Source organism: Lineus longissimus, chromosome 19, assembly GCF_910592395.1.
Source record: "Lineus longissimus chromosome 19, tnLinLong1.2, whole genome shotgun sequence".
Classification (NCBI taxonomy): Eukaryota; Metazoa; Nemertea; class Pilidiophora; order Heteronemertea; family Lineidae; genus Lineus; species Lineus longissimus.
This window is the reverse complement of record NC_088326.1, coordinates 6,829,771-6,857,274: the sequence shown is the minus strand read 5'-3', so window position 1 is coordinate 6,857,274 and position 27,504 is coordinate 6,829,771. Positions and strand designations below refer to the sequence as shown.

At 38.8% G+C, this 27,504-nt stretch overlaps 2 protein-coding genes across 3 annotated transcripts; one reads left to right on the top strand and one right to left on the bottom strand.

Annotated features, from left to right (window-relative positions):
* The first annotated feature begins 4,555 nt into the window (after positions 1-4,555).
* LOC135503235 (uncharacterized) lies at positions 4,556-7,071 on the top strand. The gene is made up of 3 exons (XM_064796706.1): positions 4,556-4,989; positions 5,200-5,279; positions 5,681-7,071. Exon 3 carries the CDS (start codon positions 5,770-5,772, stop codon positions 6,565-6,567), a length of 798 nt encoding a protein of 265 aa, XP_064652776.1. The 5' UTR covers positions 4,556-4,989; positions 5,200-5,279; positions 5,681-5,769; the 3' UTR covers positions 6,568-7,071.
* Positions 7,072-24,843: 17,772 nt separating this feature from the next.
* LOC135503313 (uncharacterized) lies at positions 24,844-27,114 on the bottom strand. Of its 2 annotated transcripts, none has more exons than XR_010449883.1 (2): positions 25,917-26,195; positions 24,844-25,494 (listed from the first exon to the last, which is right to left on the bottom strand). XR_010449883.1 is itself a non-coding variant. In XM_064796833.1 (2 exons), the coding sequence occupies exons 1-2, from the start codon at positions 26,830-26,832 to the stop codon at positions 24,889-24,891; spliced, it is 990 nt and encodes a 329-aa protein (XP_064652903.1). In that variant the 5' UTR covers positions 26,833-27,114; the 3' UTR covers positions 24,844-24,888. The 2 variants fall into 2 exon arrangements, 1 of the variants encoding a protein (XP_064652903.1); XM_064796833.1 differs by lacking the exon at positions 25,917-26,195 and adding an exon at positions 26,449-27,114.
* Positions 27,115-27,504: the final 390 nt, after the last annotated feature.

The following is a 27,504-nucleotide window of genomic DNA, read 5'->3' as shown; positions in this document are numbered from 1 at the left end:
TGCAACTGGGAAAAGCAAGTATTTACTTAATAAACAACTAACTTTAACTGACTTAGATAATATGCAAAAAAAGGAACTCTTAAAACACCACAGAATCTATCAGACAAAGATGGCTGCCAGACTTAATGATTCTTTGGGTAAGACAGTACTTTAAGCTTACACTAAATTATCAAAGTGGTTATTACCAATAGATGACGAGGATAATCTTTACCATGACCTCAGAAATGATTACATCGTTACCAATGAACTTGACAAATGGCTTGGATGGGTTAGTATCAAAATGGGAGCACTAACTGCTCTTGCTTCAACAACACTTATTACTTTAGGCCATTGTCATGAGGAATCATCAATGAATACATCGGGTATGACTGTCTCTGAATGTGACAAACCAATAGATGAAAGTCTGGATATCACAGATAGTGATGATAAAGAAGACTAAATTAACCTGGTTATGAGATCATAGTTCGAATTAATTCGGCCAAGATAAATGGAACTTGAAACTGTAACTGATACTACTAAAGTTTCAGTGTCTAAGAAACCTCGATCAGAGAAACAATTAGCATGGTCTAGAGAACTGGGTAGAAGATCTCAGGAATTTAAGAGGATAAAAAAGGATAAGACGACATTTAAAGTACAGTACTCCTCCCCAAACAACAGAGTTGTGGAAAAGGAGGAAGAAGAAGTAGAGGAAGAAGAACCACAATCTCAAAATACTGATGTATCACTGCGTGAATCTACCAGTAATACCTATGTCTATGTAGGTTTAGGTGCATTTTTTTAGCAGCACTTATCATGTTTAAGAAACTTCCTAAAAAAGTAAGTAAAGAGCAGCGATCAGGCTTGAATGAAGCAGTCATGAAGGGATCACTCAGGAAGGGGTCAATTAGCCCTCTTGTTAAACCTGTAGTTAAAGAGAAGAAATGTACTATTCCTTTAATGGAATGATCTCATCAGGTGGTCGGACTTCGTCCTGAGAGCAGAGCTCGAGTCCGAGGTGCTTGTCTTCACCACAAGAGTTTAACTCTATTCTTAACTCTAAAGAAACCTCTGTTCCTCTGAAATTAACTAGCTTACCATTCTCATCAGTGATTTCGAATTTTATGTGATTAGTACACTTATTTATCGTTTTCTTACAATTCGGTTCGTATCTCTGCATTTTTATTTGGTCACCATCTTCTACAGGTATGATGCAGAAAATGTTAGATGGTTTATTGTTGTAGAGGGTCTTAGCTTTGTCAACCAAATTAGCTTGCAGGAATAGATATTTTCTGTAAAAGTTGAGTGGTCTTATGGAGTAGTATTTTCCTTTCTTGGTGAATTCAGTTTGTTTAAAGCCGAACCATTCATTTACCACAAAGGCAATGTTTTGCCAGCTGGTGTATCATTTACAATAGCATAAAATCTGTTATTAAAGTAAAAGTATTTGTCCTCTGTAAGTTCAAGGGTTATGTAATTATTGTTATCACAGTAAATTTTCACATAGTTTATTCCATTTTCTTTTATGTATGTTTGCCATTCCTCACAAAACTCACTTAAACTAAAATGTCGAGAGAATGGCAATGTAGATTGTCTGTTTTTTATTATTGTTCTAATAGAGGGGTTAACTAAAAAATTCTTACAAAATTCATCTGGCGTCGCATCGGGTGTATGGTTAATGACTTCAAGGCACTGTTCTATTATGGTTGCATTCAGTTTTTTATTAAGTTTAAACTCTTCGTAAAGAAACATGAATACTTGGGCACTCGCTGGCAGGTTATCGCTTGACCACCATGAATTGTAAAAGGTTATCGATTTCAAAGTAATGGATTTTATGTCTAATTGGTCTGTTAAGTAGTACTCAAATTTGGCTTCATTACATTCTTGTTCACTGATTATGAAGTCCATTTCTATTTAATTCAAGAGATTCATTGAATTTAATAAATTTTAGTCTAATAAATAAAATGACTGATAAGAATCAGAAAATACTTTGCACTACATGTGACAAGTACCTATCATACAATAATATGGCCATTCACAGGAGAACCAAAGGTCACCTGACCAAATTAAATCCGGATTATGTCCCTATTTCTCAACCACGAGCCCCATCGCTGATCACTAAAAGTATGGATAAGAAACTTGCATTTGAGGAAAAGGAGCTAGATGGCATAAAGAAAGTGAGTGGAGTAGAAATAGTAAAACAATTTGGCAAGCCTGTAGTCACCATTAGTTTGAAGATTGACAGAGAAGCTAAACAAGTGTATGAATACAGAGAGAAATTAGAGGAGGTATTATTTCAACTCAATGATTACCATCACAAAATAAGCATATCAGTATTTGCTCAGTTTGATCGTCAAGGTGAAAGTGTAACCCGGACTACGTCCAGAGAGCATAGCTCGACTAGGACAAAGTCCCGAGAACAAAGTTCGACACACCCCATACAGTCTCCAATGGAAAGCATAATTTCAAGGAACCAGGCAATTTATGCCATAACCAACCAGTTAAACTACATTAAGACACAGATTGAGGAAAGTTACTTTCAAGGGTCTGGACTTACACTGAACAAAATAGAGTCTTGTAACATGACCATCTGTTCTTACAAGAGGTGTAAAGGTGGTCATTACACTAAATTACCATTTAAAACAAAAGCTGTAATCAATGTGGAGTCGAATGACAATAAATGTTTTCTCTGGTCTTTATTGGCCGCTAAATATCTAAAAGAAAATCCTGAGAGTACATTCAATATCACTACTGATATGCTAGAAATGACTTCGTCACGAGAACAGAGTTCGAAAACTACTGATATCAAAATAGACTCATTTCCTGTATGTATTCAAAAGGATATCCCTAAGATAGAGAGTGATAATAATCTCAAAATTAATGTGTTCAAGTTAGAGAACGAATGGGCTAAAAGCATTTATGCCGCAAAACTAGAACCTCTCTACCTGTCCAAGAATTATGACGATGATGATGTCATTGATCTGCTCTATTTCAAGGACCATTTCATGTACATAAGAGACATCAATCTTTTCTTCAGGTCACTCGCTCATAGAGTGTATCTTTGCAGGAGATGCATGAATTACTTTTACAGGAAGTCTTCACTAGACAATCATAAAAAGAAATGTGGAGAACACGATTACTGTAAGATCAGTCTGCCTCCACCTAACAGTAAATGGTCACAGCTTAAATTTGAAAAACACTCATTTAAAAATAGAGTTCCCTTTGTAATCTATGCTGATTTCGAAGCGATAAGCACAACAGTCAATGATAACACAACTCAGAGCAGAGCTCGAGTCGGACTTCGTCCTCAGACAGATACCACTGTTACCACTAAAAAACTATTCAAACAACATGCATCAGCTGTTGGTGTTTATGTTCACTCAGACTACCCACAACTTTACAGTAGCCAGTATGTGTCTCACAGGGGTGCTGATGTTGTAGATGTGTTCTGTAAACGGTTAATCAGGCTGGAAGAACAATTCTCTAATTTATTGAACTGTAACTTTCCTCTAACAATGACAGATGAGTCCGACTGGCAGAGATATCAATTAGAAACACAATGTTATTACTGTAATCAACCTTTAGGATATGACAAGGTCAAGGATCACGATCACTACAGTGGTAGATATCGAGGTGCTGCTCACAGCTCATGCAATTTGAATGAAAATAAAGCCATGTTCGTTCCAGTATTTTTTCACAATCTTAGTAATTATGATTCACACCTGTTTATCAAAGACTTAAGTGTCAGTTCGTGGATGGACCATGCAAAATCTGCAAAAAGTGCTAAGGTGGGGGTTGAACAGAACCGGCCCGTATATTGACCATAAGTTGACCCTAAGGCATGATGATGATTGCTGAAGTGATTCCTCGATTAATCACTCAGAACAGGAATAAGGGACCGAAACGTTTTTGGCCCTTTGTTAATAAAAAAAGCAGTTATTTCTCTGCAAAATATGCTTGTTTATTTTGATTTTTTCCAGCTTGAATGCAAAACAAATATAATATATCATATAAAAGTATGAAAGTGGGATTGTAAAGGAATAATTTCATGGTAGTCTGAATTTTTTTGGGGTGGGGGTTTACTGCCAAGACCCCCCTGAAAAGGGTCTTACCCTCTAACAGTGAAAACAACGCAGTACTTCATGACGAAAACCTCATCTTCTGCGGGGGTGAGGCCAATGATGTTTGGTTTGGAGTAAAGGTTAAGAATTATGCAATTATATGCCGAAAACAAAACCTTGCCCGCGGTTTTAGTTTTTTCATAGTATGTCCTCAAAGAACCCATATTTTCCCACTCTTGTGATAGTTCCACTGTTTCACAACAGGTGGCACTTTTTCATGCAATTGCCTTATAACCTATTTTTGACAGTTTACGGCATGTGGATCGAAGGGGTTTCAAATGACCATCATCGTCATATAGGAGTGTAGGATCCAATAGTCCCCTCATCTCCACCCCAAAAAGGGGTAAAATAGGGCTCGGACATCGGCTGGCATAGCCACGGCCCATGTGGAATTAGTCCACAGACGTTTACGAGAAAAAAAAACAACCAAAACACAAGTTTCAGTCATTCATGCCATTATGGCCATGGAAAGTCAAGAAAGCCCGGCTCTTCATGGTCTAAGATGTTCATTTTTTGCTGTATCTAACTCGTATGATTGTGAACTAATGAAAAAAATATCCAGGTGATGTAAGTGTGGTACCCTTGCACCAGTGCACGAAGGATGTGAGACGGCATTTGAAAGGTTTGCACACTGCAGTTTCTACTGTGCATTCTGAATGGGAACTGATTGCCCTTCGGTCAGGACATTTCGACTTGCAAAGCCCTTTGTTGAGAGAAAAGACAATATGCCCTTACCATCGCTATAGATTGGGTTTGTGTTGGACGTCCCCCAGGAAGTGCCAGCACCCTCTTCACCGATTATCCTCAACGAGGAAAACGTACCGCGGTGTCGGTAGTGTAACTTCCAGGGAAGTCTACGAAACATGGAACGTGCTGTTGCCGGTTGGGTCAGGTAAGCATTGCCGATTAAAATGTCGTCTTGTTTAGGCCTACGATTTATCTAAAAAATACGTTTGTCAATTTGGTCTCGAGTAGGCCCTCGGCCCGATGGTACAGTTAGTAGCTTTTATTCCCCCAATTAATTGAGTTTGAAAGATCGGGTAATGCCTGATATCATGACATGAATGACACTGTAACGTAAAGTATTTTATATATTTTTCAGGGATTTGTAGAGATTGCATACAGCAACACAATGAAGAAAAGAAGGGTTCCCTTAGCTCCCAGGCCCAGACATTTCTAGAGGTAAGATTCATAATGTACTTTCAAGTTCATGAACATGATGAATTGGCCCTTTCGGCAGGCAGAGAGGGCCCGACCACCACAAGTATAGACCTAACAAACAAATGACTGCATACCAAGGCCATTGTACGCGCCATTGCTGAATTTGTTGTATTTTTATAATAACTTCAATTTGTTCTGACAGGTCTACCTTTGGAGCAGTACAGCTGAAATCATCAATTTCTTCAAAATAAATCTGAAAATATTTGCTGAAAACAGCTTCTGCAAAAAACCAAACAGCTTCCCTTAATTGAGAAATTCTAAAACTCTGGAAGCTGTTTTTGGCTCCAGAAGCAAAAAGCTTATTTTCATGCCTTGAATGTCTTTGTAACTTGAATTTCACCTCCACACTGATCTGTTTACAGCCTCTCCCTTCAACATCAACTGGTAGGCACACTGTGCCAGCTCCATCAAAGGTTGCTACATGGCAGTGGTAGAAATTCACTAAGAGGTTATGGTGGAGAGGTTGTCATGGCAAGGCGTAACAAAGTTCACTAACTTTGTCTACCAGCATGATGGGCTAGAGGTAACCTGTGGTTACAAGATTGGTACTCCACAGCGCTTTTCCTACAAGACACTGTTGAAGAACAAGAAGGCACAGGACACAACCAAAGTGGCCTTTGCTGTGGAGTATGCGCGTCCAAATACCCTTGCTGGTACTCTTGGGCAGTCTGCAGTAACTATGGCTGTTAGTGTTACCATTACTTGTTTGGAGCCGACCTGCAGCAAAACCTTCAAAACCCAGGAGGACCTTGATCTCCATATTGCTGCAGGCAAGCATTCTCTGGATTTGGTCGACACGAAGTTTGACACAATTGCTAGGAAGTGGGCCAGTACGGTATCAGACGTCACAACAACGACGCGTCCCATGATGACTGGAGACTCTGATATGTCGCCTGCAACCAATCCTGTTCCTGCTGGATGGGCGGTGAAGGCTCCACGACAGAGCAAACGATTTGCTCAACAAGTAAAGGACTTCTTGTTTGAAGAGTTTATGCGAGGTGCCAACACTGGCAAAAAGGAGAACCCTGGCCTTGTGGCCAAAAAGATTAAGAACCAATTTGAGAGGGATGATTGGCTGACCACCCAGCAAGTCAGTAGCTATTTCTCGCGTCTTGCTGCCCAGCAGAAATGCGGGCGTTTGACGAGAGAGACAGCGGACAAGTACTCCGAGGATGACCACCAGTTGGCAGCTTCAATGATGACGAGGTCCAAGCAGCGTGCTGAGATCATTGAACAAATTGATTTGTAGACTGGGGAAGATTACATGTATTGAACAAATTAGAATAATATTTTGGTACGTTTAGGTATGTGTGATTATAATAATGCTGGAGATTGTATTCACATGGTTCATTATTTACTCGTCCCAGTATCGCACATAAGCATCATTGTCAAAACTTGTCACTGACTACTAGTATTCCAGTTACTTATACCCAAGCCACTTACATGCACATAGTTCTCGAAACTTGGATGTCTTTATTATTTCTTTTTGTACATAATCAAACTTAGTTTATTTATCATGTCTGTAATGAGTGCTTGAAGCTTGAATTGAATGCCTTTATTATTTTGTTTGTACATATTTCAAAAACATTTTCTGTCATGTCTGCAGTGCCTGAAGTTTGGGTGCCTTTATTATTTCATTTTGTATGTATCAAAAATATTTTCTGTCGTGTTTTTAGTGCTTGAAGCTTGAATGCCTTCATTATTTCATTTTGTACATGGATATTGAAAATAAAAGTCTGTCATGTCTGTATAAAAGAATAAACATAGTAGATTTGTATTGAAAAACAAAAGGTTTCCTTTTGTTTATCTGTTGCATAGAAATATGCCAATGAGAAGCAAAATGTCAAGTTAAGTACATTACGCAAGGACTGCCAGCTTATTGCCTTGATGTTGGAGGCAGCAAGAAGAAAGCTCATCTTCAGAGGTCTTGGCCCTAGCCTGGGTCGTCAAGTGACTGGAACTAAGAAAATCCCATAAATTTCGGACTCTAAATGGGAAGAACAAAGGATTTCAGGATATTCTGGTTTCCTCCTACATTGTAGGTAGGCCTACATTTCAGCCATTTATTCTCCCATGTCGTGCATCACTGTTGAAAAATATCATCTGGCCAAAGTGGAATGAAAATTTAGTTTTATAAGTTGACAACAGATGGCAACACTGTATAAATTGTGCTAAAAGGCCTATTAATGGTCTTACGTAAGAGGACCACCACTCATTAACGATAACCGCGGGCAAGGATTTTCTTTCAGATTGTGTAAGCATGTGTCCTGCCTGTAATCCCTGGCAAGTCACATGATCTGAATACCCGCAGAAGCCGGGTAAATGGGCCCTGAACATGGGCATGTGGGCCTTTTCGGGGTAGGGGGTGTGGTTTTTGCCATTCCTCCCTTATGCTACCAATATCTTTTATGACCTTCTATGGAAAGGTAGATAATATGATAGGAAAGTACCTTGCCAAGTTGGAGTAACACAGGTAAAACTGTTTTTTTTCTATGAGTACTCAAAGATGACCTCTTGAAGTACATGAAAAAATGGCCACCCGCTGGGCCCTGAAACTATCGAGTCTAAATTTGGGCATACCCCTGAATCGAATTTGCTCATATTTTATATTCTTTATAGTTTAGCCCTGAGGTATGTCTCCACCAAATTTCATTGATTTTGGTGGGACACCACCTTAGCACATTTTGCATGGTCCAACCACGAACTGACACTTAATGACTAAACTACCGAAGTACAAGAAACTGAAATTACTTGCCAAAACAGCAGAGGAATACATCTCATTTCAGTTGGGTTGTTTCAGGTTTTTGGACTCGTACAGATTCATGCAGTCCAGTTTAGACAACATAACCAAATCAATGCTGGATGATGACTTTAAAATTACGAGACAGAAGTTCCCAAATACCATTGATTTAAAACTATTGAGGAAGAAGGGTTCAGTACCTTACTCTTTTTACACATCACATGAAAGCTACAATGTCACTTACCTAGAAAAGTCTATGTTTTTTGACGAATTGAAAAATGAAATGGCACCTGATTCTGCCTATGATGAGGCTAAGGTAATATGGGATCATTTCAAGATCAGGAATCACGGTGAGTTCATTGACCTCTACCTCAAAACTGATGTGATCCTTTTAGCTGATTTATTTGAGAAATTCAGGGATGTCAATTTGAACTACTTTCAGATAGATCCATGTCACTGTTACTCGGCACCAGGCCTAACCTGGCAAGCTGGTTTGAAGTACACAGGAATAAACCTAGAACTACTGACTGATACCAATATCTTACTTACTTTTGAGAAAGCAATACGAGGTGGAATTTCGGGTGTTATGGGAACAAGACATGTCAAGGCAGATGAACACCACAAACTACTCTACGTAGACGCAAATAATCTCTACGGCTGGTCCATGATGGAACCTCAACCCTATGGTAGTTTTGAAATGATAGATATTGATCCACTTAACATGAATGTTATCAGTAAAGAGCAGATTATGGCAATTCCAAGTGATAGTGAAGTAGGCTACTTCTTAGAGGTTGATTTGGAGTATCCAGGAAATATTAAATTTAAGTCAAGGAACTTTCCATTCTGTCCCGAATCTCTCTTTATTGAAGATGATGAATTAAGTCCTTACCAGAGAGAGTTACTGGGCGATGATAAAAGATCAAATGTAGAGAAACTAATACTAACACAAAAGGATAAAACTAATTACATAGTGCATTACAGAATGCTACAATTTTACCTCAAGCACGGAATGATACTTAAGAGGGTTCATTCGGTGTTATATGTTTTAAACAATCAAAGTGGTTAGCACCATACATTGATTTTAATACTAAAAGACGTATGGATTCTAAGACTGATTTTGAGAAAGACTATTTCAAGCTCATGAATAATGCTTTCTACGGAAAGACTTGTGAGAATGTAAGGAACAGGGTGGGAATAGAATTGGTAACGGACGGGGAGAGAGCCAGGAGTGTAATGGCCAATCCCAGGTTTTCATCGATATGCGTATTTGACGAACAGAATGCTGCTATTAGCATGAGGAAAACATCAATGAAATTCAACAAACCAATCTACATAGGAGCTTCAGTACTTGAATTGTCTAAATTATTAATGTATGAATTCTATTATGAAGTTCTTCAACCGTACTTTGGTGAGAAAAATATTGAACTACTGTATCTAGATACAGATTCCTTTGTACTTAACATTAATACTGATGACTTAACTAAAGACTTAAAGGAGTTGAAACACTATTTTGACTTCAGTAATTATCCAAAAGATCATCCACTCTATGACACCAGTAAGAAGAAGGTGCCAGGTTATTTCAAGGATGAGTTAGGAGGAGTCGAGATGACTGAATTCATTGCCCTGAGAAGTAAGATGTATGCTTACAGGACCAGAACTATGTCTGGAGAGCAAGGCTCGACAAAAGATTACGATTCTAAGAAATTAAAGGGTATTGCCAAGAATGTAGTAAAGAGAGATATCTCATTTGATGACTATGTTGATTGTCTTGAAAAGAGTATGTCATTTTACCACAAGATGAGACACTTAAGATCAGATAAACACCAAATCTATTTGGAAGAAGTTGACAAAAAAAGCCTCAGTCCTTTTGATGATAAGAGGTTCATACTTGAAGATGGAATAAGAACGTTACCATTTGGAATGTATTATGAAGGCTACATAGATTACAGCGATTCAAACTTCGCTTGAGTCGGACTTTGTCCTGAGAGCATAGCTCGAGTGCAAAATCTTTATTAAACTAATGAAAATGGTGGCGCTGATGGTAGTGGCACTGGCGGAAATTCACCCCTAACACCGAAGTCATGGTGATAGTGATAGTGATACACCACATTAGGATTATGACTATTTAGTCGGACTTTGTCCTGAGAGCATAGCTCGAGTCCTGTTTGATTTACTGTGACTTCAGTTTCTCTATCATCTCTGTTTGTGCCAGTTTTTTTCCTTCTTCTAAAAAAGTCTTCTTTAAAGACTCTACATCAACAGCTGAACTTGCCTCCCTTTGTTTTTTCCTAATGGCATTTTTCATCGAAATGTATTTCTCCTTCTCCTTGAGAATCAAAGTAAACTCATCTGTAGATATGTGAGAATCGGTTAAGGCTTTACTGACCAAATCATTGATTGTGTTCAGTTTTGAAATTGCCAACATTCTGATATTCTCATGCTTTTCAATTTTCCTTAGAATATTCTTTTTCTCCCAGCCTATGGCCGATGAAATAATGGCACTACCTATTGTTACGCCACCCAGAGCTAAACCTATCGGAGCCGTGATGACACCAGCTAGAGCGGAAACACCAACAGATCCGGCTGCTACGCTAGTTAAATTAAGGAAGTGGCTAATGCCAGTAATTGCATTGAATGCTTTTTTGTACTTTGAAAATATCTTTCTTCTAAATTCAATCTCGCTTTCTAAGAAACTCTTAACCTCACATATTTGTTGTAGTCTGAAAGCCTGAGGGTTACTTTCTGTATGCTTTTCAGACCTTTCATAGTTTAAATGACTTTCAGAGTTTAAATGACCTAAATCTGGATAAACCTTGTTGTCTCCATCCATTTAATTAGTGGGAATAACTAGAATCAGTTGTTCTGACATTTCTAGTGTTTAGTGTTGATCTTGCAGACGCTACAGGTTTTTGAAGTACATTAAATTTTAAAGGTTTTTCTGACCCAGCAGGTTTTTCTGGCCCAGCAGGTTTTTCTGACCCAGCAGGTTTTAAAGATTTTAAAGGTTTTTCGGGACCAGGCTCCAACTTTGACTCTACTTCTGCCTCTAATTCTCTATGAAATCGTTCTAATCCTTCTTTCCAATTACGTGGGCGTTTTGTGTAACCCCAAGTTCTATTCATTTATTCAGATGAAGATAAAGATGAAAATTAATTAAGTAGAAGGATATCGTTAAATTCTGGGTTATCCCAAAAATACTTGTTTGTTATCCTTCTCCACTCGTTTATCACGTTTTGGTCTCGATAGTCAAACCAGTTTTCATTAAGCTTATTGGCCATAAAGTTAAATGAGCGGTCCAATTGATCCTTAAATAGTGTGTAGTCTACTGTAGCACTCTTCTGCCTGTTTTGTGTTTTAGACATTGGTCGAATGTTAAACCAAGCAAAGCACAGTTCAGGTTTATCTTTGAATTCCTTGATTGGTAAGACATGATCCAACTCTTCTTCTACTATTCGAACTCTGTTCTCGGGACTTTGTCCTATTGGAGATAGACTCCTCTGGTACTCTAACCACTGTGAGAAGAAACTGTCTGTACATCCTAGATTGAATGATGAATTACCAGTCGGACTTCGTCCTGAGAGCAGAGCTCGAGTACACTCTCCCTTAGAAATGCGGTTAAGACCAACCCTAATTTTGTGTCTGTCTCTATTACCATTTTGGTCAAGGTAATCCTTTTTGTAATATGAATTAAAACATGATCTACAGTTACCTCTATTTCCATCTTTACCGAATTCACCATCACTTAGTAATTTCACTTCTCCACATTTACCACATTTCTTGATTTCAGTTGAACCACATTCTTTACAGTAATCAAGTAGTTTATTACGTCTGTTCTTTCCAAATTCACTTTCAGGTTTTGTTACATCGCACTTAACACATTTAAATGTAGGCCCTGAAACTAATGGTTGATACTGATTAACAGGATACTGATTAACAGGATACTGATAAACATTGACAGTACCATAGTTAACGTTAAATATCTGTCCTTCCATTTCTAGCTTGATTTAAAGGATAAAAAGATTTTAAATTAAGGTTTTTAGTCTTTTAGGCTTTTTATTCCTGAAATTGGTAACCATTCATTGAATTTATCACTGTATCCTTTCCATTTCACTAATCCGTATTTCTTGCCTTTACTGGTCTTGTACCTCAAGATTTTCTCTATCTTGTACTCTAGCTGGTCAGGATTAGGAACATAACTCAATTCCTCTTCATAGAAATATCCTTGAATTTCCTCTTTATGATAATCTTCAAGTTTGTAGATGATAGGGTGAGTGAAGATGATCTGTTTGATTTGGAATCCTTCCTCAGTGAAGTTGGGCATGTAACCTTTACCGAAAATGGACTTGTACTTTGAAATCCTTACACTGTCACCTACTTTGTACTTTGGATCTCCAAATGTTTCTTTGAGGTGAAGACCGTAAAGATTGTACCACACAGCTCCTTCGTTTTCCATCTTTCTGGCGTCTACAGGTTTCATACCTATTGATGAGTGAAATGTGTTGTTGTAGCCACTGACCAAGTCATCCAGTACGTCGATCCACTTGTCTGTCTCCTTAGCAGTGAAATAACGCCACATTTTTTCTTTAAGAGTCCTGTTGAATCTTTCTACTACCGCTGCCTTCTTATCAGATTTTGTAGAGAACCATTCTATGTCATTTTCTGTTAAGAGTTCCTTGAAGTGTTTGTTGTAGAATTCTGTACCGTCATCAAACTGGATCTTTTCTGGTATCGCCACAACTGGTTTTGCTTCTCTAGAGCTTTGCTCCTTGGACGAAGTCCTTAAAATCACTTTAAATGCATCTCTGATTTCTTCTCCCCTCTTACTCTTAACTGCTAGAGCCCAAGCATAGCGACTGAATAGATCAATTACTGTCAAAATGAATCTGAAACCTTTATTCTTACTCTCGAATTTCTGCATGTCAACCAGGTCGGCTTGCCACTGTTGATCGATGTACGATACCATTGTTTTCCTGAAGGTGAATTTCTTAATGGCCGGTTTGTGTAGTTGGTGAGTTGGTAGTGTTTCTAGAAATTCTTTAACTTCTTTTTGTTTAATAAGTTTACCATCTTCCTTGACCTGTTTCCACATCTTACTCAAAGAACTGTAAGCCACAGGACTCTCGGGGTTGTAGTACAAATCCCTTAGATACTGCTGTGTGTCATCCTTTACATCCATTTAAATGGGTGAAGTATTTATTTACGAGCCACATAACATGCTAATTTCTGGTGTCACCAATTGTGGTAAGACATATTTTGCCCTTGACCTCTTAGAAAAGGAGTATCGACACAAATTCCAAAACATAGTCATTTTCTGTCCAACATATTTCAACAATAAGACATATGACAGGAAATGGATTTACCAAGACAAGAGCGTCTACATAGTTAATCCCGAAGTGGTGGCCAGTAATTTGGACCTTGTGCTTCAATTTGCTACTCTGACCTTTGCTGGTTCTAACACATTATTCCTAATTGATGACTGTGCTAATTTGAGAGACACAAAAAAGAAGGTGTCCGAGTTATGTAATCTTGCCTTTTCTGGCAGGCACTACAATCTTACTGTTTGGTTACTAGTTCAGAAGTACAATTCAGTTGTCAAGGACTACAGAGAGAACATAAGAATTTTAGTATTGTTTTTTAATAAGGATGAATCAGCCATGAAAGATGCCTTAGAAGAAAACAGTGTTATTCCTAAGGAGAAAAGACAGTACTACATAGAAGAACTTAAGATGAAAAAAGGATCAAAACTGATCATTAGACTACAACATCCATTTGGATTTACTCTTTCACATCAAAAATCTTAGTCCCGCTTCTCATCAATGGTCTTAGTCTTTCTAACCCTAGTAAAATAATAAATTATTAATCCTAAACCACTAAGTCCTAGGATAATCCATAGGTACTCGTATTTCTTCATTTCATCACTAGGTTGGTAATAATCATTTAATTGTGGTCTCTGAGGTAGTACTATAGTTCTATCGGGATGTAAATGATTGTAAACAGTAAGTGCTGAATCAGTATTGTTAAAATCAATAGAAGCGTCTCTTTCTCTCTTTAATTCAAGATTAACAAAGTCAATAGTACTCTTTCTATGCTCCTCCCATTCGGTTGAAGCTTTTTGTAATTGCTCCTGAGCCAAATCATGTCTTTTCACTTCAGCTTCATAACCGTTTTTATCTGGTGACTTGAAAAGGTAACCAGATCCAGTAAATGCTAATCCATTGATTATTGCAGATCCAAATAACATGCCAATGCCAGCCATTTAATTTCAACGAATTTTAGTTTCAATGATGTGTTAATACCAATTGGTACTGTACATCATGACCATTAAGATCGATGATGTCACCTTTTTCATCCGTTAAGCGAATATTCAGCTTATTGAATCTTGGTTTACAGGGAATTGCTATTGGTTTCTCAAAGGTGTATGCTATTAAATCCCCAAAATTTGCTTCTTTTATTGGTCTTGTGGTTAGCACATCAGATGTATCACCATTACTTAATACACTAGTAGATTCGTCACAGTGAAAAACAAAATGGTTAATTGGTCTAAAATTGATGGGTTTCTCGCTTACAACATCATCCTTACTTTTATTGTCTGAAGGGTAAGGCCATTCTGTTTTCATGCCAAATAACTCATTGCTTTTACCAATAAAATAGATCTGATAATGCACCTCATTTTTTCTCTTTAGGAAGTGTAAGATGGCCTTACCTGTTGGTTCTTCAAGGTCAAATCTGACAGCACCTCGACTCATACTATTTTCTTTCAACTTATCCGCAAATACTTTTGAAAAGCTCTGTAGGTCATAGAGACCATCTGGTAGCGTAATCTCTGCCACATCAAACCCCTTAACTTTGATTCGGTTATTCTCCCTGGCCGCACTGATGTTGTAAAATGTACAAGGTATTACTGCAAAAGTTAAAGTGATGCTACATGCATCTTGAATTTCAGTCTTGAGATTGACTGTTAAATCACTTGAACTCTGATCCGGGTAGTCGCTGGAATCAAGGTTCATTACAGTTACCATTTAGTTAAGTAAATTATTCTTACTTCATAATATTTCTGGGTAGGATTCCTTGATCGTAAAGGTACTCTAATGTTCCATTACTAATAGCTACAGTTCCACCCAGTTTAATAATTTCCTCTAGGTTGGCCTGACTTGGGGGACCGATATTGATTTTCAAGAACCTTTTCAGTAACATAGAGTAACCAATTGTTGTTGATGTCAACAGTAAACTTTGATACAGTGTATTTATGATAGCTTTCTTTCCAGATGTATCCATTTAATTAGGATGAAAATCTAATGTTGTAGCGAACTTTGTTCTTGCAGCACCTTAGTGCTGGAGCGAACTTTGTTCTTGCAACACCTTAGTGTTGGAGCGAACTTTGTTCTTGCAGCACCTTAGTGCTGGAGTGAAGCAATCTGAGAATTCTGGATGTTTACCTTGGCATCAGAAACCACGAATATGTGCATTTTGTATGGTCCCTTTCCAGATTTCTTTGTAATAGATAATTGAATACCATCTTTTGTGTTCTGGAGCTTCTTTCCTGATCCGTGTAATCTATTGTCTTCAGAAGTTCTCAGGTCCAACCATAAACCATAGTGATTAGAATCACCATAGTATTTCTCCATTGTCATGTTACAGTCATGGGTTTTCTTCAAATCTTCAGACATGAAGTGTTTCTTGATCTCCTCACATTGATCCATCATTCTCATTCCTTCTGGGAACACCTGATTGGCAACACCCTCAATTGTGATTTGTACTTTACTTATGTTAGGGTTTTCAAACTTCTCTGAATCTCTAGCTCCATCCACATAGTCAGACACAAATAATAACAATAATCCTTTAATTGACATTCTTGGAAAGTCGATGTTCTCATTAATCAGTGTTTCATTAGCAGTAACATTAACTGTTTTAAAATGGTCTACCAAATCATAAAATATCGAGAAACCAGAGTTGTATTTGTTGCTCAGTTGATTTGCAATCATCTTATTAGTAACCGTGTCGTATTCAAAACTGATATTTTCAAGTTTGTAGCCCATACTAGCTGTGGTTGTGGTGACTATGATTTCCTCCTTTGGTGCTAAAGTTATTTCAATAATCACATCTTCTTGAATTGGAAACTTGTAAAATGGAGCATAATCACATCTTCTTGAATTGGAAACTTGTAAAATGGAGCATGATGGTGAAATAATTCAAAATCTAATGGTATTTTGTACTTCTTATCAAACACTTCCTTTAGTGTCTTTTCATTAGCTGTTTCACCAGTGACATCAGCTTCAGCTACTCCCGATCTTAATTCTCTAAGATTTTCTGATCGAATACCCTGAAAAACTCTATCATTTCTTTCTTCTCCAGTTAGCCACAGATCTTTAAATGTAGAAAAATTGCTGTATTCGTCAAGGTCAAATATCTGCTCTGTTCCCCACTTAACCACCATCTTTGAGATTAGATTTCTACCAAGATTATTTACAACACTATTTTTAGAATCACCAGAAATGGTTACATCAGCAGACAAATAAAGAGACCTGGGTACAAAAAATGTATTCTCCCGCAATGCCGGTATTCTAACATACAAAGTTTCTTTGGGATAAGCAGAAGAGGGATTATGAGTAATGATGTGATGCTGCCTCTCAGCTTTCAAACCGAGTGGAATTCTATGTGCTCTATCTGTATTTAATAAATATCCAGTGGCCATCTTGTATTTATTTACTCGTAAAATTAATAATAGTTCCAAGAGCAGGCCTCTAAAAAACACTTGCATTGACTACCAGTAGTTCAAAATTCCCTGCCATGACGTCATCACCTAGCTCACATATCATTAGGGAAAGCACTTGGAGATCTGTCATTTCGCCATACTAGCTAGCGAGACTGTTACAATGTTGTTTTTTTGCCTGTTTTACCGGCCAATAATGCTTCGATGCTTACATTTCTGCTCTTAATAACTTGTAGAGAATATTCCTAAAATATTAATCTGCGTGTCTTGTAGTTATGCTTGGTTTAACACGCTAAATATCCCGGTTTCAACTTGTAAACAAAACCGGGTCAATATGGCCGTGTTACCGTGGTTGCATTTTGCATTAAAACAACGCTATTACTCGCTGTAATTGCATGATTAAAAAGTTATTAGTTAACCTAAAATGTGTAGATTAAGAGACAGGCCATTGGCAAACTTTATCTTAACATAAAACGCTATTTTCTGTTATGTAAACAACGCCATGCATTCTTCTGTGTACTGACGGACCAGTCCACTTTTCTAGAGGTGTGTTGGCTTGATCATGCACATACACTCTAGGTAGCATGCAGTCAATACGTGTCAAGCCAACTCTATGCCAAGGCCTTTGATTGGCTGCCAACGTGTAACGATTTGATTGGCTGCATACAAGCCTTAATTAACATACATACACGTTATTACCCATAATTCCTGTCATCTTAGCAACGGACATGCGCAAACGATCACAGTTTGTTTTGATAGCAACCGGCAAACACTTGTTTGCACGTTGTACAATGACAACAATCTCAACTTCCTTGGCAACCGGCAAACACTTGTTTGCTCGTTGTACAATGACAACAATCTCAACTTCCTTGGCAACCGGCAAACACTTGTTTGCTCGTTGTCAAGGATGACAATCTCAACTTCCTTAGCAACCGGCAAACACTTGTTTGCTCGTTGTCAAGGATGACAATCTCAACTTCCTTAGCAACCGATTTTCAGCGACATCTTTCATTGTAACATGTAACTAAACAACCGACGCAGTAAACAAGCTTGGCATAGGCCAGTCTTCATATGTTGCCTTCACCGGGAAACGAACCTACGCCAAAACACAACCTCATGTGTGGAAGCTCCATGCTTTACACACTCGGCTATTGAACTTTCTACTAGATCAATGACATTTATGCCTATTTAAAGTAACATCTGTTTAAGGTAACATCTGTTTAACATTAATTACGTCAGTGCTGCCATCTGTTTGTTTGAATTTTTCCTTGAATTTTGGATAATGAAGAAAGTAAAAAGGCCATTTATTTTAAGGAATTAACCCATTGAGCTGTAGTATTCCGTAAGTAATATATATATGAGGTGGCTGGTTCTTAGGTATTTTGAAGCCATTTTGAGACAAAAAGGCCTGTAAGGGCTTTGGTCAAAATGGCTTCAAAATACCTATTATTCCTATCACCTCATATATATATTACTAACAGCATAGAATCGATGAAGTATAAAACGATTTAACGATAGGATTATCTTAAACTTTATTCATATACATTTTATTGTCATATAAAACACTATAATACATACATTACGCACAGTGTATCAGGTTATCAGAACAGCCACCCTTCGCTGTCGATTCTAATGGATTTTCTCAGGGTTTTGTATGGGACGTAGGAGTATCAAAAACCTGAAGCTCAGGATGAATACATGTCGGAGTTCTTGATTTCTTTGTCATCGACACTATGAATGCCCTACAACAGTTCTCATTGCTTTTCAGGTGCCCAGGCCGTATTCGACCCCTGTTGCGCGCACTGTGGTGACCTTGAGAATTTGGTTGAAAATGATGAAATTAGTGCTCTACGTGAGAGTTTCGGGATTGTCCGCCCAATCTGTGAATTCTGCATCGAACATGGCAAGAAACCTGTGACCCAAAATGCCAAGAAGGGGAAAAAACGTTGTCGTCGTGAGGATGATGATGAAGATGCTTACATCTTGAAGCAATTAAACTATGCTGCTGTGCTTCTATGAATATTGGAATATGTTACTGGATTGTTCTTGCTTCTTGTTGTTTTGAATGTGTTTGTCTTTTGATTGACTTATTGTTTTATCCATGAAAGACTGGATTAAGGAATAAAGGGAGTGGTCACGGAAAAGTACAGTCCCAGTATCATGGAATGGACAGCAGGAAAAATTCATTGATGAAAGGCTTTTGTCATCCAGACATCATTTCATGACCACTTCCCCATAAATAGTAATGGAATGTTCGAACCAAACAATGGATACAGTATGATACAATAATGCAATAGTTTTGTTAAACATTTTCAGAAAAGTGATAGGATGTTTCAATTTGATAATGATTTATACATGCAAAACTTGAATCGTTTAATACCTACTTTAAAGTCAATGGACTGGTAGTGCAATCATATCATGAAAATTGTGATCTACCCATTTCTTATGTGTGGATTAACTGGTCAATGATAGAACTGCTGGTATTTGTTACATTTTACTTGTACAGTAAAACATTGTGATCTACCCATTTCTTATGTGTGGATTAACTGGTCAATGATAGAACTGCTGGTATTTGTTACATTTTACTTGAACAGTAAAACATTGTGATATACCCATTTCTTATGTGTGGATTAACTGGTCAATGATAGAACTGCTAGTATTTGTTACATTTTACTTGAACAGTAAAACGGGCCTACTTTGTCACTGTATTATGCCATTGCCAGGATGAATTGGGTGTTCCTTTTATTCATATCGATTTTCCCTTTACTTGTGGTGCTCTTCCTATCATTTCATTCAATACCCGTGCTTATAATTTAGCCAAAACCTGGCTCAAAGAAAGTAGCCCCAAGTACGTATTCAATTATTTGCACTTGACTAGTTGGTCAATGTTGTGTCAGAGGTATTTGACCTGAAATCTATAAATTCTATCAATGAAAATTGATTTAAGGCCATGACTCCTGCTTTTATGATTGCATGACATGTACAGATCCTCAACGAGTAGACTTAAAGCTCCGCATTAAATCAAGTTTGATCAAAATTGAAGCACCCAGTCCAGAGATAAAGCAAGATTAACTGTTTTGTTTACATGTTATGTAACAGCCTTGGTTAGGTTTCTAAGTGAAGTCAGGCGGCAGGTTTACTGACATAGTTCAGACTGATGTTTGATTTCTTACTATAATGGTATAAATTTGTCTTATTATAAGGTACTAGCATAACCCGTGTAGTGGGCATAATTCGGGTGGTAGCTAGAGTTGAAAGGCAGGCCTATATTATCATAGGTTGTGCCACTGACCGTGTTTTGTTTGTCATCCGTTCAGTATGTACACACATTTTTCCAATTTGTTAGATACCCCCCCCCCCCCCGTGTACGCATAGGTGATACAAAGTAATGTACAGCAAATTAATGTATTGGAGTACGCAAAATGGCCCCTATATCGTAACCATGGTTACTGAAATATAAAAACCAAACTTTGAAGAAATCGGCCCGGTAGTTTCTGGAGTCACCCAAAAGGCCAGGTGTGGGCGTTGCCGGACACGCATTTATTTCTTAAGTTTATTGACTTTTGTCTTTTGCATGATAGGACCCAGCCGGCTACCACCACCCTCGGCTAGGCCTATGAATATGATTATGATAGGAACTTGTCGGCGCGGCGGTGGGTCGATCAGATATTCCGGCATGCAGTCATTATTTGTGGGAAATTTCCTTTTTAGAACGACAAAATTGCACTCGCCTTGCTCAACTAGCAGTCGACAAATTCAACTTGGACAATCTCGCAAATTCGCACAAACGGTGTGATTCTCTCTGTGAAGACGTCATTAGCAACGCGTAGAGAAACTTCCAGCGAAATCCCAGCGAAATTTCGAGGCAAAACAACATCGGCAAGTGTGAGTTTATTCGTCCCCCTTCCAGTATTATTATATAGATATTGAAGGTTAGAATTAGAAATACATTATGATAGTTTAAGTATTGTATAAATTGAGGCATTTTGATGCAATTTCCTGTAAAAAGAATCGAATTTGAAAATTTAATTAAGTTCTATAAATTTGCCTAAATGACTATAAAACCTATATTGAACCATATTTGTAGTGGTCTATGTTGTTTTTGGCATTGATTTTGTTTATCTACTTCATGAATAAGCTCAAACAACACTTTCTAGATGTGAGATTTGGCTTCTAAAATAAATATAACTGGTTTTCAAAAAAAAATAAAAAATTGGATTATTTTTTTTGGAATACAATACACTCATCTATCATGGGCAAAAGTATGCTTTCATACTTGAACATTGAAAATGTCAATGAAAAACAGATTTCATACATCAATTTTAAGAGCATTCATTGATATTTGTCCTCCCAAGTAAGGCAATAGCCTGATCTACATCACAACGTTTGCTGAACCCGCCGCCTGGCTCTAACAAGCCAGTTGCTAGCCTGATTAGGTATCCAGTTGTCAAACACATAAATGGCTATATCTTCAAAATGGATGGAGCAAATTGCATAGGGTTTTCTGTATTGTATAAAGTGTTAGGTACACTTTTGAAATCGTCTTACAGCAGAAAATGACAAAATACCTGGAGTCATGGCCTTTAATTGATTTTTCCATTTATGGTAACCTTCATTCATTTGTAGAAAATTAAAGATTTCAGGGCAAATTTCATTAAACCAAGTACAGTCCGTCAGATGTCAAATTCTCCATGCGACCCATCACGGCAAAACCAGACGCCGATCGTAAAATTTAGAAATAGGGTTAAATACTTCTATGGCCGCTGTACACGGTCAATCATTTTCATCAAACTTTTTTATCAATCTTTTTGGTCAAATTTGTATGTAGAGGGTCCCGCCATACACGGTCAATCATTTTCATCCAATCATTCACAAAATGGCTCCCGTGCAGTCAAGACTGCTTGTGGCCGTTGCTGCGTCAGCTGCCGTTGCTGCTATGGCAATAGCCATGGCCGCATTGAAGAAGAAACGACGACGACGACGCCGATATTGGACACGGCCATGGATCCTTCGAAGAGCATCCAAAGGGGCATATGCCATGCTAAACGAGGAGCTCAGGCTGGAAGACCCCGCTTCTTACAAAAACTATCTGCGTATGGATGAAGAGATATTTGCTGATCTCGTTGATAGAGTCACTCCATACGTTTATAGGTCAGACACCAATCCCCTGCGAAATGAATTTTACCTTAGGTGGATTTTGTTGGAAATAGCTGGAATTTCCAGCTCTTGGCTGGAATAAGCTGACACTTTGAATTTAGAGAGTTTCATCGAAAAGTTATAGCTGGCAAAAGCTGACAAAAACTGGAACTTTATCCATGGGGTGGAAATTCTTGGCATTTTCTGGAACTTTACTTTTCGTAAAAGTTCCAGTGCTGGAAATCTCTGTCACTTTACTATGAGATTGTCAGAGCTGGAATTAGCTGGAAATTTCAAAATTCGATGTTTCTGACAATTGTTGGAAAAAGCTGGCATTTGCTGGCATTATGCAAATTGCTATTATGTTATGCAATTCTATCATGTGGTCTTATCACCTGACCTATCCCATGATGCATTACACCTCAGACAGGAACTAGTAGGTTTGAATTTTCAAGTCAAACAAAGAAATCATGCGGGAGCTCTTCTTATTTCTTGATTTTTTACCCCGAATTCGATATCAAGATATCCAAAGTTTACACAAATTGAATTGGAACACATAAGGATTCAAATGAATGCCAAAAGGGTAATCTGGACAGGCCTTGAGGTTGTTTTTTTAGCATATGAAGAAGCCTGAATCAGTGCATGTGCTGTAAGCCTGTATTATTGTATGCATGATCGTGGACCCGGACGGTATCATGACTGTAAGATTTTCCATGGGAGATGTCCACAGCTCATGACTCATGTAAGTGATGGAGTCAATCAACAGTCGGCTTGCTCCATCGTTCTTTTCAAGGTCGTGCAGTGATGTTATTTGGACGTCAGTCCCCGTCTTTAACCCTGCCCTCCAGACATCAAAGTGACAGAGTGTGCTATGTGTGGTTAACATCATGTTGATGTCACGGTATCCAGTTAAAACGACACCTCTTTTTTATTTTGCTCACCTTGTGAGCCTATGCGATGATGTGGCGTCCATCGTCGGTGGCGGCCGTATGTTAGCGCGGCACGTTTCGTAAAGTCTGGACTTAAAATTGGTACACATATGTTCCATTGGGCCCTGGGGCAATTCACACCAATCTGGTCAATCCATGATCCTCAAACTTACGAGCCTAATATTACAATGTGAATACTTTGCACTATCTATATTATTAAACCAGAGGCAAAATTTTCCTGTCAGTGTTGTCAATGACGTCATCGTATCAACTGATCACAATTAGCTAAGATGTAAATGACGTGCTGCCTCCAGGACGGGCATTGAGCCCTGACGACGCCAGTCGGCATTGACGAGCACTCCAACCCAGGTCATGTGGCAACTTAAACCATCTGCAATGGGGAAGTGTCCGCCTGGCAGAGGTGTCTGCAAGGAGCCTCAGTGAAGCAATAATCTTACATTTTATATGATGGGCCTCTTATGCTCGTGTAAGTCCATGGTCAACACACACCAAGAATGATATTTACATTATAACAGTGAGACAAGATTGTGTCAGAAAACTAAGGGATTTGGTCAGTGGCATATGCTCAAAACTTGATAATGCCACAGCAATCATGTTTGCAAGTGACATAAATCACTTGTTTGCATAGATAATTTCAGGTGCCTGCAACAAGAACTGGTCATCCTAGCAACCTCTGTTGGAAGCAAAATCAACCTGCAACCTTTTAAATCTATTTCTGTGTGACAGAAATTGCTTGTTTGCAGTTATAATTGCAGATGCCATCAAAATTGAATTAGAATTGGAAATCGCACGGCCTGGGATCAAGCAAAATCAACATGCAATCATGTTTGCATGTGAAAAATTGCCTGTCTGTGGTGATGATCGCAGGTGCGTGTGACAAGATTGCAATCAGCAAAGTCAAAACTAAGCGATTATTGGTTTTACTCCACGACAAGAGATCTTCTTGTTGCATATCACAACGATTCTAATCATAGTCACTGTTGAGTGACAAAAAACGCCTGTTTATTAGTGTGCAGCGCTCTGATCGATTCAAACGTAGAGCAGGTCACATACTCAATATTAAATTTCCAGCTAATGTCAACAAATGCCAGCTATTTCCAATATATGACAACCCTGACATTGGTAAATGAGCTCGAAGGTTTGGGTCCAGCCCGGTCGCATACTGAATTCTTAATTTCCAGCTAATGTCAACAAATGTCAGCTGTTTCCAATAAATGACAGCAAATGACAATTCTGAGGATACAGTCGCATTCCTCGTTGCATGCTGAATTTGTAATTTCCAGATAATGTCAACTAATGCCAGCTATTTCCAATAAATGACAGCCCTGACATTCCTCGTTGCATGCTGAATTTGTAATTTCCAGCTAATGTCAACTAATGCCAGCTATTTCCAATAAATGACAGCCCTGACATTCCTCGTTGCATGCTGAATTTGTAATTTCCAGCTAATGTCAACTAATGCCAGCTATTTCCAATAAATGACAGCCCTGACATTATGGTAATCAGCTAGAAGGCCTGGGTCAAGATTTTTCAACCTAATTCCAGCTCTGGAAATTAGGTTCCAGCTAATGCCAGCTTATGCCAGCTTTTTCTAGAGCTGGCATTTTCTGGCACTGCCATTTACCAAAATACCGCCAAACTCCAGCCCTGACATTTTCTGGAATTTCCAGCTAATTCCAGCCTCCTGGCAAGGAAAAATAGTTTGGAATTAGGTGGAAATTGCCGGCTTTTGCCGACAATTTCCAGTCGAATTTCGCAGGGGATATGCGCCAGGCAATCACTCCTGCCGAACGTTTAGCGGTGACGTTGCGTTTCTTGGCAACTGGAGAAACATTCCAAAGTCTAGAGTTCTCAACAAGGATTAGCGCCTGCACGATAGGTAGAATTGTTCCAGAGATGTGCGATGCCCTCTACATGCGATTTCATAAAGGTAATACCAACACTATGAAAATGACACTGCAATGTTTTCCTTTTAACCATTTTTTATTTCTTGCTGTAGCTGACTTTACAATAACAAAATACTTAAATGCACAATCATTCAGTACTGTAAAATGTTTGCATCATGGCATTACCAAGAATATCAGCGGTGTTCCCCATGCTACATGCATTTGAAGTTGTTACATTTGGAAAATCTTTACGACTAGGCTGACCGTTATACGTCATGATGGAACACTGCTGGTTGTAACCATGTTTTCCAGGAGGAACTGTTGCATTATTAATGTGCTTCGGAGGGACTCTTCTAGTCAACTGAGTATTTCTGCCCAACTCAGACTCTTGCGCATCAAGAAGCGCCATGTTTATTTTCCTTTTTGCACTTTGCCTTATGTCAGCATGCTGCAGGCTGCGCATTTCGCAAGCCACAAATTTACCAAAAATATCAAATTGGTCCTCGTTCTGCGTTGGTGTACTAGTGCTTTCATTCATGTTTGAACTGACAACAGCATCTTTCAATTCAGTCAAAGCATCAGCTGCTGTGTGCAACATCGACTCCTCTACAGAACGACTTTTTTTCGCCCTTGGTTTAGGTCTACTCGGTTCCTGGGATGTGCACGGTTTTGCTGAGTATCCTACCGATGGCGTTCCAGGACGTGGTGATTCATCATGCAACTCTTGGCCGTAGTCGTCATTAGCAGAGGAGTCCTGAAAGTGGAGGTTGACATTGCAACTTTTCCTTTTTTCAGATGCCAGCGAACGCACAAGAGTGGCTTCAGGTTTCTAGAGATTTTGAGTACAGATGGAATCTATCCCACTGTCTTGGAGCTATCGACGGCAAACATGTGACCTTTCGCCCACCTCTGAAGTGTGGATCGTACTTTTTCAACTACAAGAATACCCATGGTTTGATTCTATTCGCTTTGGTTGATGCAGACTATAAATTTCTTATGATTGACGCAGGGACAAATGGCCGTGTGGGAGATGGGGGTGTTTTTGCTAAAAGTGACCTAAACAAGGCTATAGTAGACGGAAGTATAGATTTTCCAGATGCTGAACCCCTGAAATATTGTACCGCCCCAATTCCCTATTTTTTGGTAGGAGACGATGCATTCCCTCTGCATACTTACATGATGAAACCGTACCCGTTCCGAAACCTTGATATTGACCACAGAATTTTTAACTACAGGCTGAGCAGGGCGAGACGCGTTGTTGAGAATGCGTTTGGAATTCTGGCAAATCGCTTCAGAGTCCTTCTTGCACCGATGTTATTATCACCCGATAAGGTAGAGAGAGTAATCCTTGCTACATGCGCCCTTCACAACTATCTCCGCACGAGGAGCCCTGCTCGGTACTTCCCTCCTAGTTCCATGGATAGAGAAGACACGAGCAGAGGCCAGGTAACAGATGGTGATTAGAGAGAGGTGAGAAAGTCGGAAGTAGCATATGAACGCATCTCATCTCAAGCTGGCAACAGGTCTACAAATGCGGCTCAGGCTCAGAGAGACTACCTTTGCTCCTATGTCAATACTATTGGTCGAGTATCGTGGCAAGGTAAATTTGCAGCGTAGAATGAGGCAGCCATTCTTGTATACCTGTGTGTGTACAGTCAGTGAATAATTCTGTTGTAGTCAGAGAAATAAAATGATGAGAATTAATTACCTTGTCAAGTGTTTCATTGCAATCTGTGCCTCTCGACATTGAGCAAGAACTGGGCCTCGCCTCTACGTGGTCCTTAAGAAAGAGCAGCTTCTGGAACCACCATACGGTTGGCTTGTGCACATCCTTTGCCGCAGCACCACTTCTTTTGGTCTTGTTTATCTTCTCCATTTCCCTAGCAAAGTTGCTACGTAGCCCGTTCATTTTTTTCTTCACGTCATCAACCGTGCAGTCACTCTTTTCCTTGCAGACATCCTCAAGTACCTCTTGGTAGGCCAGTTCCTTCTTAACGCGATTGTGGTACAGGGCATCTTTGGTGTTGTATAGGATTGGGTGGGCCCTATACGACTCTATCATGATTTCCACTGCCCTCTGCGTCCAGCCCATGTTGTCGTCTATGAGAGGCAAACTGTGGAATCTAGGCCTTGCATTACAAACCCGTCAAATTGCATAACCACCGTCATCATGAAGGAGGAATGGACGATCACTGATTTCGGTGAACCCACGAACAATTCAATTCAATAGGGTTAATTGTTCAATAAATATCCATGCCCGCTGTGCACGGTCAAATTTTATCAATTCGTCATTCAAAAATAGGACCGGCTCCATTCCATCAATCTTTGATTGATGGAAAATATTTCATCCAATTTCCCACCATACACGATCAATCTTTTCGGTCAAATTTTTTTCATCCAATTTTGAGGGATCGTGTACAGCAGGCAGCTATGGTATGCCTACATGCGCCTGGTTTTGCTATGTCAGATGGGTCACATAGGCTTAGAATGTGTTCTTGTACTGTGCAGCTGTGATTTGACGCTGTGATTGGTTGGATACCAAAGCATTAAATTTTGATAGTTTCTATTTTTATGAGCATTTTAAAATGTTGATAGTTTCTAGTTTGATATAAGTTGTATACACATGTATGTTATGATAGCATTATAGTTTCTAGTTTTATATAAGAAAATGTCATTTGTCATTTAGTACTTTCCATCCTACCTTCGTCTGGCTGCTGACTGTTCAATATGTGAAAATGCACTACTTTTTTTAGGAAAAAAAAAA